Here is a 20,387-nt window from a genome sequence, read left to right as displayed (position 1 = left end):
GCCTACAGGTGGTCCTACTACATCGTTACTATAGACAAGACTCGCATAGTGCGTTAGAACTTGAAGAGCTCGCTGTACTCCTCGGCTTGGCTTCTGTCCTCTTCGGTGACATTTCCGGATTCCACCTCGGGGAATTTGAATTCTGGAATTCCAGATGACTCGCCGCCGTTTTTGCTGACATTAGAGCTGCCGAAACTGAAGGCTGGCTTGTCCGTAGATGATCCGAAATTGAAGCTTGGCTTGTCGCTTGAGGCGGACGAGCCGAAGTTGAAGGCGGGCTTGCTCTCGGTGCTAGATCCAAAGTTGAAAGCTGGCTTGTCTTTGGACTCGCTTGTAGAGCCAAAACTGAAAGCTGGCTTGTCGTTCTTCTCAGAAGAGGCCTTGTCGTCAGTCTTGGCGGAGCTTCCAAAGCTGAAAGCAGGCTTGTCGTTAGCCTTGCTGCCGAAATTGAAGGCGGGCTTATCATCGGTTTTGCCAGAGCTGCCGAAACTGAAAGCCGGTTTCTCATCGGTTTTACCAGAGCTACCGAAGCTGAAAGCAGGCTTGTCTTTGGTTTCAGAGCTACCAAAACTGAACGCAGGCTTGTCGTCAGCTTTCTTAGAGCCACCAAAGCTGAAAGCGGGCTTTTCGTCTAGCTTTGACGAGCTGCCAAAATTGAATGCTGGTTTGTCCTTCGATTCAGAGCTTCCAAAACTGAAGGCTGGTTTTTCAGTCAGCTTGTCCGACTCTTGGGCTGGCTCCTTCTTCTCCGTGCTACCAAAGCTGAAAGCTGGTGCTTCCTTCTTGTCTCCACCGAAGTTGAAAGCAGGAGCAGCCTTCTTCTCGCTACCTGCGCCCCCGAAGCTGAAGCTTGGCTTCTCTTTCTTCTCTTCCTTGTCTTCATTGGCCTCGTCCTTTTTGTCTTCTTTGCTTCCAAAACTGAAGGCAGGGGCATCCTTCTTCTCGGAGGAACCAAAATTGAACGCTGGAGGTTTACTCAGAGAACCAAACAACAGCTTGGCGTCAGAAGACCCGCTGCTGAACAATGGCTTTGAGCTTGAAGCTTCAGAGTTACCGAAGGTTGTTGAGGGTTTTGCCAGATCATTGTCTGCCGTCTTGCTCCCGAATGAAAAGGCTGGTTTTGAAGGGGCTTTGTCCTTGTCCTCCTCCTTGGAGTCGTTTTTACTCAAGAACGAGAAAACGGGCATGTCACTCTTGTCATCCTTCTTACCAAAAAGAGAGCTTGATTCGCCAGTCTTGGTGTTGTTAGTGCCGAAGGCTGCGATAGAATTGGAGGATCCACCGAACGAAAATGCGGGCTTTTCTACCTTGCTCGACTCAACGTCCTCTGCAGCGTCCTTTTCTTTAGCTTCTTCTTCCACTTCTTTGGCGCCAAAGTTAAATACAGGCTTTGGAGCAGATTTCTCCGTTTTGCTGGAGGGTGCAATTGCTCCAAAACCGAAACCCTTGGGCCCATTCCCTTCGTCGACCTTCTTCTCAGTGCTGAAAAGAGAACCATCTTTTTTAGCTTCGTCAGGCTTGGCTCCGAAAGAAAAAGCTGGCTTCACCTCCTTAAAAAGAGAGGAACCAGGCTTCTCCTCTGTGGAAGACTTGCCAAAGAGTCCATCCTCTTTCTTTTGTGTAGCAAATGATGGTGTCTGACTTTCTAGAGGCTTTTGAGTCTCTGCTTTGGACTCGCCGTTTGGTTCAGGCGTAGTTTCTGGGAAAGCAAATGTCAGACCCTTGCTCTCTGTTTCACGAGGCTTGAAGGCTGAAGAAGCGCCAAATAGAGATGTTTGGCCTTTGCTATCTGAGCCAGACGTACTGTCGGCTTTATTAGTGAAGGAAAATGCAGGCTTTTGGGAGTCAAAGAGGAAGCCATTGGCGTCGGGCTTGGCCTTCTCTTTGGGGGTTTCATCATCCTTGGTTTCTGAGTCCTTAAGGTTGAATGAAAATGCAGGTTTCTTTTCAGCGGGTTTCGTTTCTGAAGGTTTGAAGGTGAACAAGGGATTGGATGACTTACCGTTGGAGGCAGGCTCAGTAATTTCTGGGGCCTTTTCGGTTTTCTCAGGTGAAAACAACGAGTCATTTGCTTTCTCCGGAGATTCAGCCAAGTCTTTGGCCTTGTTAAATGCGACTGTCTTGCTGATATCATCCGCCGTACTGTAAGGCTTGGTAGTGCTGGTTTTGGCTGTTCTTCTTCTGTTCTTGGCATATGGGTTGTGAAGAGGCTTGTCGTTTGTGCTAACAGCAACATCATTCCCTTCCTTCTTTTGATTGTCCAAGACAGATAAAAGCGAGCTAGCAGTGCTGCTGATGCGCTTCGGCGTTTCGGCCTCTGGGATAGCGCCAGCAGAGGGCGTAATATCAGCTTCAGTTGCAATTCTTCTCGCTTTCCGCTGACCTGGCGCCCGTATTCTCGTTTTGTACGGCGAGGGCAATCCAGAAAATTGGTACACACGCTTCACTGGGGCGACTCTAGAGTTGTCACCAAAATTCTGATACAGAGGTCTATAGTCAGGAGCGGCAAAGGTGGCATTTGCTCCTTCATATATGCTTGTGTTCTTCAACACTCGCTGATTGGAAAAGGTAGTGTTGTTATGCTGGGAGAAGGAAGGCTCTCTAGTGGGTGATTTGAGCAATGTGTGCTGCTCGTCATTCAATGGCAATGTAGTGTTGGCTCTGGATTTCTCTAAAAGAGACATGACACCCTCATACTCAATCTGAGACAAGGGTCTGTCGCCCTTTTCTTTGAAGAAGGAGGACAATACATCGTTGGCAGTCTGATCTGGATTCTGGTCCATGGACTGGTTTGTTGTGGAGGCAGCAGCAAAGGATTCACTCAAAAGACGTGATGAATGAGCATTGGGCTGTGACACCGAGGGCTTTCTTGATGCCGTTCTGGAAGAAACCCTGGACGAGGAAGCAGAAGGGTTTCTCAGAGTCTCCTGCCATAGGGAGGAGCCCGAAATGTAACGTTTCATTTTCAGGAGCAAGCCTGCTTTAGAAGGGTAAGGCAAGACCTTCTCGCGGCCACGATCCTGGTACGCTTTTAGCACCCTGCGGTTATCCATGTTTTAGGCAGCGATGTGTTTGGATTGAATTTAATTTTTTGAGATTTGAGTTTGGTCACGTGCCTTGGTTGGAAACAATTGATCAATTGCTGGTGGGAATGGGGACTGGAGCGTTGGAAAGGGTCTTAAATTGAAGTTCTGTTGTGTCTGTTTTGAAGAAGTGGTTATTTTGGTATATTTTGAAGTTGGTGAATTTGTGATGAATTGATAGTTTTCGCAGTCAAAATGTGAAGTGCGATGTTGCATCAGACGCTCGCAGGATATGAGATCCTGGCATACTTCCAGGTAATTACAATGAAACAAAAAAGACAAGAACTTCGAGGGGATCCGAATTTTAAGTTCAATCGTTGGATTTCTATAGCGTGCAATGATTATTATGGATACATTTGCGGGACTTCACATTCATCATATACGGTTGCAAAATTGATGATTGAGGATCTAAAACGTAATTTATGCCAGACAAAACATATCGAGCCAAGCCTTAGATTTAAGAAATGGTAAGTGAAGGAGATCAACACACCCACAGGTTCCTAATAAGCATCACTTGTAGCATTCATCAGGATACTTATGATGTATCATATGAAAACTGATCCGTATGGAAATCACAACAAGGTGTTTCTAGCTCATGTAACTAGGAAGAAACGGCTTACATGAAATCCATCTTTGATGGACCGCATTGTGAGATACAGCCTTTACACTTACGTAAAGCCGTTGAATATATCACAAAGTTGACTATTCTCAAGCCACTAATGCCAATTCTACCCCTCAATTCTTGATCAATATTGTCAATTCATCTCGTGCATCTAAAAATTCAATAATCAAAGGAAATCCACCGTCTAGCGTATCCTCTACTACTGCAAGGTACTGCAGTATACCGCGTTTTGCAACCATTTCCATACACCCATCCAACTTAGCACCACCCCTCAATTTCCCTATAAAAATCAAAAATTACCATAAAGACTACCCCTATTCTTCCCAGCTCTCTTTAAAAATCGTGAAAATCCACTTGGTCCCATAAACTCCCCCTCAGATGCGTCCCTTTGATACCACCGCGAGCCAAAACAGTGCTCCTGCATCACCTACCTACACCTTCTACTTCTTCTTTAACTTCACCATTTCATTCAAAACCCAGCCATGGACTCGGTCGCCGACTCGGACACCGAGAACTCGCTTCCCATGTTGCTGGCTACAGCCATCGATACAGGCCTGCTACGGCGGGTCTTTGGCTTTTTGTCGGAGGAAACAAAGCACAGATTGAGAAGTGAAGCTGATGGCACTCCTTTTGAAGGCGTCTACGACACGTACGACATCCCGCTGCTGCCTGAAAGAATCGTTATTCAAAGCTCCTCGCCCATGAAGGAGCAGCTGTTGATGGAAATCAACCCGTTGGAAACGGTCCAGGAGGCTATTGAACCAGAAACTCCAGTTAGAGCTGGAAGGTCCCTACGAAAACGTACTTTTGCCAGTCGCCACCCGTACATCGCCGACCAGGCAGACTACTTGGGCATTTGCACCGTCGACAGCATCAACGAGATGTTCTCAGATAACGACAATTTGACCGTGGTGGCTCGAGCACTCAACCAGTTGTATCTCAAACGCAAGAAGCGGTATCCAGACGAGGAACGGTACAAGGCTCGCAACTTCTACGCACATTTGGGCAAGTCCAAGGCTATGGCATTGGCAGGCGATCCCGATGCGGAAACGATGGATCTTCAAGACGACCCTCTGTCGCTGCAGCTCAACTACGAACCAGATAACGCATCCGACGAGGAGGACCAGGAGATGATTCCATACGAAGGCGTCGAGCATAGGCCTCCGCCGAAAGTCTACGATCTGGCCAGCGACAGCGAAAACGACATCGGTGGGTCATATAAACGAAGACTAGATGAGCCAAGGGAGAGGGTCTACAAACTGAAGAGGAAGATGCGCCGCCAAGAGCAGCCCAGAAAGGGTCTAGCCGTGAGGAAAATGGGATCATCCGGAGTCAATCGCTCGCTCGAGCTTGAGCTCGGTCAGTTTGTTGACTCTCGTGAGACCTATGAAGAATACACCCCGAACTACCAGTCGTTCTTCCAGCCTCAGATTACGTCATTCAGGCTGGACCTTTCTGAGCTAGTACGTTCGGAGAGCTCATCTGACTACGACAGTGACTCTGAAAACGAGCTCTTCTCTGACAACGCAGACACCACCAAGAGCTCAGATTTGATTGAACCTCCACAAACCTATCTCGACGACTTCGACCTTGGTGGCGGTGCCCAGGAGGCAGACCACATCAACCACCTATTTGCATCGGGAAGAAAGAGTAGATCCCGCAAACACAAAACTCAATCGCGTCATTCAGTTCTGACACCTAGGGTCAAGGCATCATCCAGCACGACTCCGCACCAGCCTTCCTACTCTAGAGGCCCACGCTCTAAGACGAGCACACATCGAAGTTCAACCAGCAGTTATGGAAGGCTCAACACACGCAAGTTCAGCAAACCGCCACAGCAAAGAAAGCCACTCCAGCACAGCAATAGGGCAAACTCACCAAGACCAACAAAGCTGTATCATAGACCTGAGCTGACCAACAGAGCAAAGCAAAAGCAGAGCGTGTTGAGTGTCGATGTCGACTCCGACTCAGATAAGGAGAACCCTAAAAAGAATTCCAAACCAACTGCACGCTCAAAGAGTCGTCCTCTCAGAACTAAACACTTCCTTGCCACGACAGCATTTGAGGTCGAGAGCTTGACTAAATTCGTCAAACAGCATACTAGCGGCTTCGCCGTTCCATCAGCATATTTCAACCCTTCAAAATCCTCACTCTTTTCAGATAATTTATTTGCATCCACGGATTCCATTTTAGCATACAATGATTTGCAGCGCATTCATACTATCGGAGATGGTTTCATATTTTTCCCTCATAATGATACAGTGTCATTCACTTTACTTGGCAAACAATATGTGTTTGGTCTATTCCAGCAAGAGTCCAGTTCTCAAAACATCACCCGTCTTTTGACCCATTTGCGAAAGCTCGTGAGCTCAGTAAAAGCTCAACTAAATCCTTCCATTCGAACAGAAGTGAAGGATGCTACTCGGGCTTTGATCAAATGGCTTCTCATATATCGACTTCCGATTCCAAAAGCCGCGTGGGAGTTGATCGACGAGCTACTCAACGACTTCACGAAACTTCAGACCAAAGAGATAAGAAAGCACCAGACCTTCTTCTACGCTCATATCCTTCTTGTTTACTATATCGCGTATCAGTTAGAGAGAACTAATGGTGAAGGGGACTATCGGTCGCTTTTCTCAGAATTCGAAAAATATTGCATCGATTTCTGGTCAATTATATTCAAAACTTACGACTCCACTGATATTTCCTTGACCTTCAAAAGCGAGACGCCAACAGAATTATCAGAGTCACTTTGCATGATGTATTTTCTTTTTGGAAACAAGAAAGACATTTGGTGGCCAACAGTTTCTGAGGCCTTACAAGACTTAGATCCGCTTATGGACTCAAGTTTTGAGTCGATGAATATCGTTTACGCTTTGGCCTCAATGTGCCCCTCTAACAAGTTCAACTGGACTCCATTTATCACCATCCTTAATAACTCCCAAGGCTCTTCTCACGCTGAAGATCATCATGACTTTATTGACATTTGTGAGCTAGTCCACAACAATCTCGAATGGCCGTTGGAAGAAAAGTTGATTCTCACTTTGTACCTGTCCTTTGCAAAAAGGAAATTCACCAATTTCGAGAACGAGACCTCAGTTCCCACCTCTATCGGGGTGATTTTGTCAAAACATGATATTCCACAGGATACGGTGTTTGAAAGGTTTTTGGGCTTCGTATACACATACATCTCTGACCTTTGTGAAAGAAAAGAAGTGAAAAGGCTTATCACAAAACTCGTTGCTTCAAGTCAGTACCACTACCAAAAAGGACGCAAGTATCAGATCATGTTCATCAATAGACTCAACTTGATCTTGCTTTTATTTCAAATCTCAGATGTCGACCTTCGCAGTCCATTTTCCAGTCTCATTGACCAAATCATTGAATTCAAAGATATGTTCATCTACTCAAGAGCCGTTGATGCATTTGATACATTTGCTCAAGTATCAGAGAGGAAGAAAGTTGGCCTTCCGGTCACTGCTTTCCAGGCAATGTTGAACTCTTTCAGCGCCTCGTATGATAGACTTCAGGGTATGCCATCGCTTCTCACCAGGCTCATTGATTGTGGCCTTCGCGTGATCGATATATCCAAGACTCCACAGTCTTTGGCGTTTTTGAGAGCCATCGAGATCAGTGTCATTCCCGACAGGTTACGGGGTCGAGTGTTGGATCAAATGCTCTCATTTGCCGAGCTCTTGAGAGTCCACAAGGAGCAGGCTTCGGCTTCATCAGATCTGATTGACTCGCTAATCAGAACTGTAACCTCATTCTTGAGTGCTCAAATGAATCGCTTACCAGTAGCAGATTTGAGGCAGGATGAGATATTGGAGAATGTCATTGAGAAATCTATCCAGATTTGGATCCAATTTGCTCATGCCAACAGCTCACAGAATTGGAACTTCATGATGCTTCAGAAGTTCTCGTATCTCGGCAACAAGCTGCTGCGTGACAGGTTTGCGTTATACTTTTGCTGGGTTTATTTAAATCAGGGCGAGGTCAGTCATTCTGCCATTTTTGAGATGGATAAGCTATTCATTAAAGCGATGATATCGAGCAGATTGTCAAAATACAGCACCTTGGTTTTCAGATCGTTAAGCAGAACAAGAGGATCATTAACCGCATGCCGAAAGCTAGCCGCCCAACCTATGGTGCTGGTACACGGACAGAAGTATCAGATTCTTTCGAGTTTCATCAACCGTATCGCCAATTCGAATTCATTGGTGGTAGCAGAAAAGGCCTTGTTGATAACAGAGATGGTCAAAGAGATAGAGTATGAGTTCAACGCTCACTATGATAATTTACAAATCATAGAGTTCCTTCGTCGCATTATCAGTTTGATCAGTGGAAATTGTCTCACTCTTGTTGAAGACATTGAAGAATTCTGGAGCGTTTCAGAAAAGTTAGGTTTCCCCAGCAAGAGATTGCAGTCGACATGGGCACAGGCAAGTAATGACGAGCGCATTCTGTTACTCAATGTTGAGTTCACCAATGCACTTAAGTTTGAGAAGGACTACGCCGAGGCTCTCGGCAAGTGGGTAAGCCAAACTAACTCTCAACTTCTTTTCTCGGTTTTCGAGATTTATGTTGAGGCTGCTTCAAAGCATGATATGTACTGGGCTCAAGTCTCGTTCCTCATCAAATTCATTCATTTCCGACTTCACAATTGCATGCTTGATGTTGTGGATAGGCTGTTCAAGAAATTGCTACAAATCGTTGCCAATGTTCCAAGCGTCGCCGCAATAGAGACAGACAGTAACTACGTCATGTATCAGATTGAGACCGTGTCCATTTGCGCCGACATCATGTTTGCCGGGGTTTACATCTATGATGGTTATGACGAACTTAATGAACACCTCGAGAGTATCCGACAATTCGAGGAACGCTTACATCAGCACGGGACCTACAACAGAATATTGAGTGATCTCAGTCTTAATCAGTTGAAGACTGGAGACACAGGCCCGTACTTACCACCGTACGAACATACCCATGCAGATTACGAAAACGCATTAGGACCTTTGAATACTACTTTGAAAAAGCTCAAAGAGGTCTACGAAAAAAAGACGGCAGGTCTGGAGGTGACGGTCGTACCGGAGCCTTTTGACATCACATTTTAGCATTACTAGCATTACATAGAATACAGGGGGTGCCAAGCACCCATGATAGGATCACTGAAGGCCTTGCTGACTCTTAATGAGCTCAATCTCGGCCTCCATTTTATCTTTACCCTTCTTGACCTCGAGCAAAGCCACACTGGCCCTGATGAGTTCGTCGTACTTGGCCATGGTCTTTCTCGTTGGCATGACAGGTTTCCAAGTGGTACCACCAACAGTAGGAATATCAAGCTCCTGGAGCAACAGGTTGATGGACTTGAACACACTCTGTCTTTGCTGCAAACCAGGCAACCTGTGACTGGAGCGTAACATTACACCGGGAGTGAGACGTTCGTTAGCGTGGTAGTGCAATCCATAAGCTTCTTCCTCTTTGGGCGTAAGTCTTTTAGCAAGAAGCAGTTGAATAGCGTTGGGCTCACCCTTAACGTGCTGTCCTGAGCTTTGCTGCTGTTTGAGCACTCCGGACAAGTACTGTTGTAGATGTGTTTGGAAGGCCTTATCTTTCTTGAAAGACGAGGATGCAGCCATGGGGATTGCAGGAGGAACAGGATCATTCGTAGAAGCCGCACGCTGTTGCAACTGTTTCTTCTTCTGGTGCTTGTCCATGATCATCAAGTTATTGTACAAGTTTGTGAGGCCCTGAGAGGATTGGTATTGCAGTACCAGCTGAGATGCCTGGGGCAGATCGAGCAATGTGAGCAAGTTTGAACGTTCCATAAGCATCTTTTTAGCTGCAAGCTCGAAACGACGAGCTTCAATGACCAACGACTCTTCCTCTGCGATTTCAGCTGGGGTTCTCTTGAGAAGGTTCTCAAGGTACTGCTTTCTATCGAGCTCGGCCAGCTTCGAAAAAGCATCCAACGACTCCAAAAGGTGCGGATTACCAGTTCCGCTATCCTTGAGCGTTAGCGAGCTGATTCGGTAGAACTGTTCCTTCAAATCCTCCAACTTTCTATCTCTGGCAGGGAACCTGTCGTAAACGACGGGCCACTTGAGCTCGAAAGTCTTGCAGAGCTCGAATAAAAGCTTCGTTTCCTCGTAAGTCCATTCTCTTTCAGGCTCCTCCTGGGTCTCCACGGAAACCTCCTTGGACTCTTCCTTAGACTCTTCCTTGTCCTTCTTGTCTTTGGATGCGGGTCCGTTCAGATCGCTCTTTTCACTTTTGTCCTCGTCCTCCTTCTTGATATTAGCTTCCTCCTTCGCCTTCTTTGCCTCCTCGGCTTTCTTGACCTCCTCTTTATGCTTTGCTTCTCTTTCCTCCCTCTCCTTCTTCTTCTGCTCGTTCTTGGCCTTCACCTCTTCCATGAACTTGTTGTACTTCTCCTCGTCCACGAGCTCCGGAATATCTATGCTGACAATGAATTTATCGAAAAAGTATGGCTTGTTTTCACGTCCTTGTTCAAGAAGCTCTCTGCTACCTTTCTCCCAGTGGTACAAGGTAGGACCGCCCTTGGCCTGCTTATTTGGAACAAAGGGCATCTTGGTCCATGGAGAAACCTTCATTAGCTTTCTATCTTTGATCTTTGATCCAGGACCCATGGCCATATTCACGGGAGGTGTGTTTGGACCTAAAAGGTTATATAGCTCTCTGGCCATACCACCTTTTTGGGGTTGTGGCTGGGACTCAGTCTTTTGTTTCTTTTTAGGCTGAGTCGCCTCATCACGCTGAATGTTAAGCACATCCAAGATATCGTTGGCAGACATGATGAGAGGTGGTTGTTGGTTGAGCTGAAAAGTGTTGATACTTGAGTTACCACCCTACTTGTGTACAGGACGTTTACTGATGCATAGTGGAACTTGTCGTTAATAAATATCTAGGTATCGCCGGTACTGGACTCCACCCAGTCTGTCGTGCCCATCTGTGTGAGTCTACTGAGTGCACGCGCAAATGCAAATTTCTCCTCGTCGTTGACGAACATGGATGCCTTCTTTGCTATCAGCTTGTCGAAGCCATGGCGCACCACCAACTCGTCATCCTCGAAGGTCTCTTCGGCGCCTTTATTTTTTTGGCGCTGGTAGAGCTCGAAGTTATCTTTCTGAAGGTCTTCGGGCTCCACAAACAAATCTTTGAATGGCGCAGCAGCAGTGGTTGCCAAACAATCATGCGCATCATACACGGCATCAAGGAACGTGATGAACCGACGCACCTCGTTTCTTGCCTCTATACTCAAGTAAGGAATGTCAGTGACAATGAATGCTTTGTACGTGTTGGCCAATGTCAAGTAGTCACCGGCACTAAGGTTGTGGCCGCAGAGCTCTTCAAATGTGAATTGTGCAACGTAAGGATGTGAGCTCTTTGGAACAATAAGCTTTCTGCCCCACACGGTAAGCTCCTCATTGATCTTGGCTTCCTCCATTTGGTCGTCTCTATTGAAGTAGTCGTACCATTGCAGGATATGCTTCCGGCACGCAGCCGCATTCACCTTACTGTGATACTTGACGCCTGGCTTAGGATAGTGGTAGACGGAGGAGACGGGGCGGGGCACTTTTCTATAATCGGTAGGCGAGTTCAAGTAAATCACACGTGTTTGCTTCTTGATAAGCTGGATACACGGGACAAACGAGACTCTCTGAATACCGTTCATGTACAAATCATCAGGCGCTCTGTTGGACGTGGCAAACAAAATGACGCCATAATCGGGACTCATCAACAAGGTCATGAGCCTTCTGAGCAACATGGCGTCTGCAACGTCGGTGACCTGGAACTCGTCAAAACATAAAACTGTGGCTTGTTGGGAAATCTCGGCCGCCAACAAAGGAATGACATCTAGATCCATGTGTTTGTGTTCTATCTTGAGTTGGTGGGAGCGTTTGTGTAGATTCTGCATGAACTGGTGGAAGTGGAACCTCTTTTTGGCAAGATGATTAGGGACTGACAGGTAAAAAAGGTCCATGAGCATGGTTTTTCCACACCCAACGTCTCCCCACAAGTAAATGCCCTTTATCTCGTTTTCAGGGATGTCTATAGTGTTTAGTTCTTTCTTCTTGGAACCGAGGAACGAATCAAATATTTTGGCGATTCCTATTTTGGGTTTGAGACTCTCTACATCTGGATTCTCAATCTGGGGAGGTTCGTAGTTTTCAAGCTTTTCATGCAATATCGATAAGCTCAGGATAATCTTTCTTTGATATGGATCGTCTCGAAGCCTGTTTTGCTTCACTCGTAGGTCATACAACTCTATCGGCAGAGATCCTGAGTCGGAGGAAGTCGCTAAGAATCTGGGATTTCGGAAAGCACGTGCAACATGCTTGAGTAGCTGTGCCTGACAACGAGTCGTTTGTAATAGCATGGGAAGTCGGGAAAAAACGGGATAACTTAGTTTCTGGAGATACCAAGCGAGACTATGTAACCCGGCTTGTCTGCAGTACCGAAGCACGCTGAGGTGTGGAGCAAGATGGTTGGCAGAGAAAAAAAGGGCTCAGTCCTGTGACACATAAACGAGCCAGCAGGTGCGACGGCTCATGTACAGGACGTACACTTAGCTTTTTGCAACCATTGATTAACATATACAAAGAAGGAACGGAAATCAACGTGCACACTTTACTTTGTATCTGTCATCTCAAAAAGCAAGTCGTCATTGTCGAAGCCCATTTCTTCGTGCGTGCGGGAGCCCGTGGGGTCGGATTCCACTCTCCTCATAAAGTAGTCACTTGCGTCTTCTTCCTCGTCATCAAAGACGTCTTCGTACTTGATTGGCCGTTTGGCTCTATCATACACAGATGGAGTTGTAGATAAGCCTGTTACCTCTGGGCCTTCGGGTCTGTGCACAGCATGCGTCAATGTGCTGGTTACGGTAGGCGAGGACGCCAACCGTGTTCTGCCATAGTTCTGTGGAATTTGGGCACTGATTTGCAGCGCCTGTCTGCTTCTTGGCCTCAAATGTGAAATGCTGTGCTCCAGACCATGCAGCTCAAGCTTTGATGTGATCGACGGCAAGTGGTTGTCGTATGAGCTTGGAGAAATGGAGGGGGAAGGCAGAGCTCTTGAATGCGAAGATTTGCGGCTGCTAGGACGGCTGATACCTCGCGAGTTGCTGTGGAACGAGCCACCTTGGTTATGCTGGAAAATGACGCTAGCATTTACCGAGTCGCTCAACTGCTGGTGCTGGCCCTTCAACAGCTGGAACTTGCTCAAGGCGTCAATCAGCGAGTTGCTATCAGTATGTCTGGAGTTTGTCTTTGACACAGTGCTGCTCAACCTGAGATCAGACTTACAGTCGATCATGCGGACGAAGGTGCTGATGTCGTCATCAAGGTAGAGACCACTGAGAGGTGCACCTGATGAGGTAGTCAGCTCCACACTAGCACCGTAGAGTGAAGCACCAGGCTCATTGGCAACGGAGCTACGAGCACTCGTGTTGCTGAACCTTCTGCTTTGACGAGAGCCAAATGACGATGAGAATCTTGGTGTTCCCGACAACTCGCTGAGGTCGTCGTGGAGATGAGATCCATGCGACGACGAGATCGACCTGGGGAATACCGCACCAGGATTATTACCATGAGAGCCAGAAATAGCAACGGTGGGTGTGTTCGAAGATGAAGTCGAGCCTCTTGGATTTCTCAACAAAGCTGCGAGCGAGGCATTCGAGCCAGACTTATTGCTGGTAATAGAGATCCTCCGCTCCATCGTCGAACCAGCGACGCTTCCAGCGGCGCCAGATGCAAAAGAGATGTTACCGCTGGGAGGCGAGTTGCTGATAGAGCCAACCTTGAAAGGCTGGATGCTTGGTCTTTGCACGCTTGCAGCAGGCTGGGCGTACAGCACCTGCTTGACACGATTGGTGGAGGTTTTCGATGTGGGCGACGTTTCATTGTGATGATCCGGCTGGTGCTCGGAAGTGCATGGCAGAACGGACTGCTTCGTGGTGTTTAATGCAAAGTTGGTGGGCTCCTTGGGCGCCTTGGCTTCCTCCTGGGAGACCAGCGCCGAGCGGGAGTCCGATGCAGAGTGGGATGGTGTGTCCGAGATGTGGGAGCGGTCAAGCAGTGCTGCCAACTTCTCCTGGTCGGTGTTCCAGAAGTGGTTGGAAAGCATCTCCTCGTTATCCTGGACGGTGAACCGGTAGTGGTTTCTGTATGCCACCGACACCCTGAGGGAGCCTGCGGTGGTCTTGACGGGTTCGAACGACTTCTGCGTCATGTGTGATTCTGTAAGAAGCATCTGGTGGGGAATGATGGACTTGGACAAGCCTATGCGGCCCTTGGAGCTGATGGGCTGCTTCCCATCGATGATCTTGTTCATGAGCGCAAGACCCTTGCCAGACTGCTGGCAGAGTATCATGCGGAGCTTATAGGCGGGAAGAAGGCGGGCGTAGCCGTAGATCACACGAAGCAAGACAATTGCCTGCTTGTAGATAAGTGGGAGCTCGTCTGAGTCAGCATCGGAGCACACCGAGCGGTCAAACTCAATGAGCCAGCGCTCCACGACAACCTCCTGTTTCTTGAGGCCGCCCTTGGCCACGGTCCACGAATTGCCCGTGTCGTCTTCCAACGCCACAGTTTCTCTTGGATCTAGCTGGCGCAAGTCCAAGTAGGTTTCTATAATCATCGGGTGGAGCTGGGAGAGATCGGAAAAGGACTTCCAGAGTTTCATCTCGTCCTTGATCCAGTCGTCGCCCGGCGATGCGATATTCAAATTGAACCACTTGTTGGTCTTGGACCTGCTGTCTGTGGTGTCGGAGGAGCCATAGTCAAACACCGTCGGATCCGCAACCGATCGCGTTTGCAAGATGATCTGGGAGGTTTTGGTGAAGAAGTTCTGGATCACCTGGAGGAGCTTCGTGTTCTGCTGTTTCGGCGGCGCCTTGGCGGCTGCTACGGCCTTATCTGTCATATCAGCTTATCGGGAGGGCTGGGTGTGCCACACTTGGAGGAACGTATAAATAATGGTATATGTTAACGATATGGTGGATGAGTCACTGTGCTGGCGCCTCGGTGGCGAGTTTTTCTAGTTCAGGTAGTGGTAGCAGATGGGAGGTGTGGTAAGAGGCACGGGCCAGCAAGAGATGGTGTGGAGGAGGGGGACGAGGAGGGGGCAGGAGGCAAGAGGGTGCTTTTTGGGAGGGAAATGCAACCTGATGAATGCGGTGTCCGGGTGTATCACGTGGTCCTCTAGGGCAAGTATGCTGCTTCAATCGAAAGATCGGATTGGATGGATGTGTTTCCAAAAAATGCTGTGTCACTGGGTGCTGCGTATCCTGGTATGGTGTTGCAGGACCTGGTAGTCCGGGGCTCTCATGTTTTGGTGCGGGACTGCACACAAGCACCCCAAGGCCCTCACGACAAGGCTCCCTCACCCAGCCTTGGAAAGGTGTGTCACTTTTTGCCTCCCGAGTCACTGCCTGCCTGTTTTTGCGCATTCTGCGACGTCACTCCCGACTGTTTTCGCAGCCACCGTGATCACATGTAGATAAGGATCAGGACTTCCGGAAGCAGTAGCTAAAAAAGAGCGGCAGATTTTTGTTTGGTGATGCCAAAAATCTCGTCACGCTAAATCACAGTATGCGGGATCTGCTGAGCTGGATCTGATAAGCACAGGGTCCTGGATCTGGAAGTCACGCTGCCTAGAAAGAACGGTGACCGAGAATGTCAAGCCCGGATCGCCGACCATTTTTGGTAGTCACGTCAAGCCCCGGTGAGTCAGCCGTCACGCTCATGACGACGAACAGAGTCAACATCGTCGGAGTCATGCCAGATCCGATCGAGGTGGTAGAGACCCTGACCGTTCAAAACCATGGAGGTAGTGTCAACACAGTTGACGTAGGTTAAGCTTTTGATCTTCTTCCATAGATGCAAATCTCAGCAGAGCGCCTGCCTGGCTCTCTCATTATTCACACAAAGCAACAATGCACGCTGTATCTCTCTTCTGGAACCCTTCTCCACGTACGCCTCCGCTAAGTCAAACGCTGGTCTCTTGGATGTAGGCAAAAGCGCCGTGTCCAAGGCCATGGTCCGACTCAAGTTCTTCCACACATTGAAGTCGCTGGGGAAAAGCATAGCGAACTTCTGCCACACACCTCTCTTTCTAACCTGCGTCTGCTCCACTTCCGCCAAAAGCTGCGGCACCATGCGGAAAGAGTCAGCAATGAGCTCCTCAAGCGACAAGTTCGAGAGCTCCTCCTTGATCGGCTCGTAATAGTCTTCGAGCTGGTCCACCACGGAAATGGCGCCCAAGGTGAGCACAACAAGAAGAGACGAGCCGTTTTCCTCGATGAAAGCGAAAAGCTGGTCCAAGGCGTCCTGCTTGGTCTCGGAGGTGCCGTATGCATTGAGCACCTGGGCAATCAAAGTCACCATTCTCTGTGACTGGCCGTGTGTCTCAAGCACAATCTTGAGCTCCTCCATGGCCTCGTCAAACTGGCCATTGAAAAAGAAGGACAATCCAATGACAATGCGTGACGACAATTTCGCCTCTCTCACATCCTGAGTCTCTTCCTCCTCTTCCAAAACATCCAAGGTCACCTGGGCATTGTCTATGGCGTCACCGTAATTGGCCAATCCCAAATAAATTCTCGCCAACTGCGTCTTGGCCTTTGCGTACTCAACAAGAACAACCTCGCTCTCGGAGCTCTCGTACTTCTTCTCCAAAAGGTCACAAAGCCTCTTTCCAGACTCAATCGCCAAATTGTACGTGTGACACCGCTCACTCAAGAGAAGCGCCATTTTCAATCCAACCTCGTCGTTTGGATGGAACTTGAGGAAGGCTTGAATGGCAAAGTTGGCAATACTGAACTCCTGAGCGGCTTCGACATCTCTGGAGTCTTTGGAATTACCGATTCTAGCGTTGACGATCGACATGGCATAGCAGAGCTGGGCCAACGGTAATCTGCCATTGGAAATGATGTAAGCGTGAGTGAAAAGTCTCGACGCAGTCTGCTTGTCGTCAAGGGCATCAGCAGTCAAAGCGTTACCCAACCAGGACTTTGACTGATCAGGTGCAACAGACGTAGCTCTGTCAAATGCTTCTTGTGCAAGCTCTGAATCACCAAAACGCAAGTACAAAGCTGCCAAGTTGGTCCACACCTGTGGGTCCTTGTTGTCGAGCACAGACGCTTTGATGTAGCAGTGCTGGGCAATCTCTGGGTTTCTGGAAACAAAAGCGTTTCCGAGAGCCAACCAGAATTGAGCGTTGCTGCCTTCGATCTTGATGGCGTCCTTGATGGACTGGATAGCCTTGTCAAGGAGTTTTTCGTTACGCTCATCTGCACAGTTGAATGCCTCTAGGTAAGCCACACCCAAGTTGAAAAGAGTAATCGACTTTTGGTATTTGTTGGCTTTGCTGGGGAGTACAGCTATGGCACTTTGTGCAACGAGAATACCAAGCAAACCAATGGCCTCCACAAACTGTTCTTCTTGGAAAAGCTTCTGAGCTGCATCAACGGAAACAACATCATCCGATGGCAACTCGACATGTTTCAAGATGTCCACCACCTTCTGAATTGGGAAGTTCTGAATGTCGGATTGAACGTTGATTCTGATTTTGAGCGTGTTGTTGAGTGCTCTCCACAAATTCTGGGAAGCTTTGTTCACCGAAACAGCTCTGTGAATGGCATCTAAAGCACCATCAGAGATCTTCAAAGTTCTACCGGTGAATCCTCCAAGCAAAAGCTGGGCACTGTAGCCAATTGACTGCTCATAGATGGCATTGAGCAAACACTCCTCCTCTGGTCTTGCTTCAAGGGCCTCATTCAAAATTTCAAGACCAGCACTGTAATCACCAATCTCACAGGTTGCAACACCGAGCATGTACTTGAGCATCCATGACTCAGGATCCATCTTGCTGGTACGCTTGAACACCTTGATAGCAGCATCAATACGACCACAGTTGTAGTACGCCTCACCAAGTCCAATCCAGCATTGAACATCCATGGCCTTCATACGAAGGGCAGTTTGGAACCACTCAATGGCTTTGGCGTCGTCTTGCCTGTTCAATGCAGAGCTTCCAAGAACTCTGTATGGCCAGGACTTATCAGGATCTTCATAAAGAGCACTGGACAACATACGACGGCTTTTTTCCGACGTCACAACACGAGTACACAAGATGTCACTGACCTCCCACTCGTTCTTTTCAGCAAGCTCTGTCACGAGGTACTTTGCTGAGGTGATTTCACCAACATCAAGCTCGAATGCACGGTAGAAGCATTTTTGGGCACGAGCTTTCTGGTTATAGTGATCGTGGTATAAAACACCAAGCAATGTGTACGATGGTGCGTATGTTTTCGAGTCCTTCAATGAGCTGATCAAAAGATCAAAAGCTGCTTGAACGTTAGTTTCACTAGAAGAGTCCTCCCAGAGATAACTCTTAGCAAGACGCCATTTGATAGCAGCCTTTGTCTCCAGTCCATGCACAGACATATCTTTCGAGCTTTTGAGGGCATGTTGAAGAAGCTCTCTACCCTTTTCGTACTGCTTCTGCAACACAAGACACCAACCCAACTCCTTGAGTGCAGTTGCATCCTCGGGAAACTTCTCAAGAACCTTGGAGAGGGCTTCGTTAGCTCCATCGAGCTCCATCTTTTCCAACAATATAAGACCCTTACCAATCATGGCTTGTGTGTTTTCGGCATCGCCAATAAGAATCTTGTCGTAGAGCTCTAGAGCCCTAGCAAAGTTCTTGGGTGCTTCGTGGTATGTGTAGATTGTGGCAAGCAGGCACAAAATGTCCCTTTTGCAGTTTACTAGTTCGATGCCGTAGGTTCTTTGAAGCTCAGCAAGATGACGGATTGCAGTAGTGCATCGTTGAGAGCCAGAGTCATATTCCTGAAGGTTGACGAAGTAGCTGCAGATGATACGGTGAGCCATCATAGAGCTGGTAGCCTTGGAGTAGCCCTCAAGCATCATCAGAAGGATCTCGGCCGGAGAAATGTCATTTCCGTTATCGTCCTCAACATCGTCATTATTCTCGTTGCTCTCATTATTTTCGTCAGAGGCGTCCTTGGATACATCCTTGAGTCCCAATTCCTTCTGGACCTTCTCGGTATTGAATGGTCCAAGATCACTCATCAAGTAGGCATACAAGAACACGCCCAAGCCTTCCGTTCTGAACTTCTTGATAAACGTGAGGACCTCGTTTTCGTCGAGATCTTCTATGGCCTTGGGGTCCTGGAGGTCAAAGTACAATGTCCATGCGAAAAGGTCGTTGGTGCCCAAAAGGACCATATCACCACACAACAGCTTGACTTCCTTCAAAAGGTCGGCCTTCTCCGGAGAGATTTTAAGCAAATTGTACAAGTATTTCAACAACTCAGCCTCGTACGACCTTCTGAGCTCGTCATCGTCACAGACATCTAGGAATTGTCTGTAGAGATTGGGAAGATCTGAATCCAGGCGAATGCTCCACTCAATGGCATGTAGCTTGGCCTGCTGCTGCACTGTGAGGTTTCTAGGCAACTTCATCTTCTCCTTCGCGAGTATCGTTCTGGCCTGTTCGTCTTGGTTGTTTTTGGTGACGGTAATGAGCTTCTTGATCGATTCATCCTCAGTACCCACCGAGTTGCCCAAAAGCTCTCTAAGTGGCGTGCCTGGGAGAATTGCACGTAGGTATTTTTCATGTAATGCTGTATCTTCGTGGTATTTGTTTGCCTTCAAGTATGCATAAAGATCTTTGACGGCATCTCCAGTGGCGACGCCCTGTTCCACTAGTTTTTCAACATACTGGGTGAAGACCTCGAAAAATTTGTCAAAATCTGCTTGTGATCTGACGCTCTGGAAGTATCCTTTCCAGCCAAGTAGCTGGTCTTTATCAAGATCTATGGCTTTCTGGAATGGCTTCATGGCCTTCTCAAAGTCGCCTAGAAGCTGGTACGACTTGCCCTTGAAGATATAGGCGTAGTAGTTATTTTTGTCTTCTTCAAGGACTTCATCGGCATAGTATATGGCGTCTTCTGGGTCGTTTCTTTCAATGGCTGCCTTGGCTGCCTTGAGCAGCTGTTTTACAGACATGGTGGTTCTGGATAGTAGCGGTTCTGGAGGAAATCGGCAATAGTATGGAGGTCACGTGTGCATCTTTAAAAAGTCCAATTCCTGGGGGTTGATAGTGGCTGGAAGTTTGAGATCTCAAAGGAATTGATGAAATTGGTGATTTTTAAATATGGTTGGTTCTTCTTATCAAGCTGGGTGGAGATTTTCCACTAACTGGTGCTTCGCAGTAGGGGTACTCACTGGTTCAAGCCATATAAACGGCCCATGAAAGAAACTCAATTTTATTTTAATTTGGTCACTTATTCTGTATCTGACGAAAGGAATAATATATGTGTCAAGAAATGACGGTCATTGGATGTGAGGATTGCCCATTGCATGTACAGTTATAATGGCTGCGAATGTAACAGAAGTGAAGCTATTAGAATCTCCGTAAGTGAAGCTATATGAATGAATTGGCAATCTAGAGCGAGCCTTTTAGATTGAAGCTTCTAAAGCATTATGTTTCTATTAGAGGACGGTAAATGGCCATTTATGATAGGTCAAGCCAAATCCCTGGGTATACCTCAATCTCACCTTCAGCATATTCAGAGCAAAGACTAGGTGACGAACAACAATGCAGCCAGAAATTTCCCAAAAGATGATTTCTATGAC

At 47.7% G+C, this 20,387-nt stretch overlaps 4 protein-coding genes across 4 annotated transcripts; 1 reads left to right on the top strand and 3 right to left on the bottom strand.

The window, feature by feature from the left end:
- Positions 1–53: 53 nt before the first annotated feature.
- Positions 54–3,053, bottom strand: NUP60 (FG-nucleoporin; the record flags this gene model as incomplete). Its single annotated transcript, XM_024857592.1, has 1 exon — positions 54–3,053. One exon carries the CDS (start codon positions 3,051–3,053, stop codon positions 54–56), a length of 3,000 nt encoding a protein of 999 aa, XP_024714091.1.
- Positions 3,054–4,187: 1,134 nt separating this feature from the next.
- On the top strand, positions 4,188–8,819 carry MMS22 (Mms22p; the record flags this gene model as incomplete). Its single annotated transcript, XM_024857591.1, has 2 exons — positions 4,188–7,650; positions 7,840–8,819. 2 exons carry the CDS (start codon positions 4,188–4,190, stop codon positions 8,817–8,819), a joined length of 4,443 nt encoding a protein of 1,480 aa, XP_024714090.1.
- Positions 8,820–8,870: 51 nt separating this feature from the next.
- On the bottom strand, positions 8,871–10,520 carry SWC4 (Swc4p; the record flags this gene model as incomplete). Its single annotated transcript, XM_024857590.1, has 1 exon — positions 8,871–10,520. One exon carries the CDS (start codon positions 10,518–10,520, stop codon positions 8,871–8,873), a length of 1,650 nt encoding a protein of 549 aa, XP_024714089.1.
- A 110-nt stretch (positions 10,521–10,630) lies between these two features.
- C7M61_002207 (serine/threonine protein kinase regulatory subunit) lies at positions 10,631–19,757 on the bottom strand (the record flags this gene model as incomplete). The annotated part of the gene is made up of 3 exons (XM_024857589.1): positions 10,631–12,035; positions 12,362–14,654; positions 15,668–19,757. 3 exons carry the CDS (start codon positions 19,755–19,757, stop codon positions 10,631–10,633), a joined length of 7,788 nt encoding a protein of 2,595 aa, XP_024714088.1.
- Between the last annotated feature and the right edge of the window lie 630 nt (positions 19,758–20,387).

This window comes from Candidozyma pseudohaemuli (genome assembly GCF_003013735.1).
Source record: "Candidozyma pseudohaemuli strain B12108 chromosome Unknown scaffold00004, whole genome shotgun sequence".
NCBI classification, from domain to species: Eukaryota; Fungi; Ascomycota; class Pichiomycetes; order Serinales; family Metschnikowiaceae; genus Candidozyma; species Candidozyma pseudohaemuli.
The sequence above is the reverse complement of the archived record's forward strand: the minus strand, read 5'-3'. Positions and strand labels throughout refer to the sequence as shown.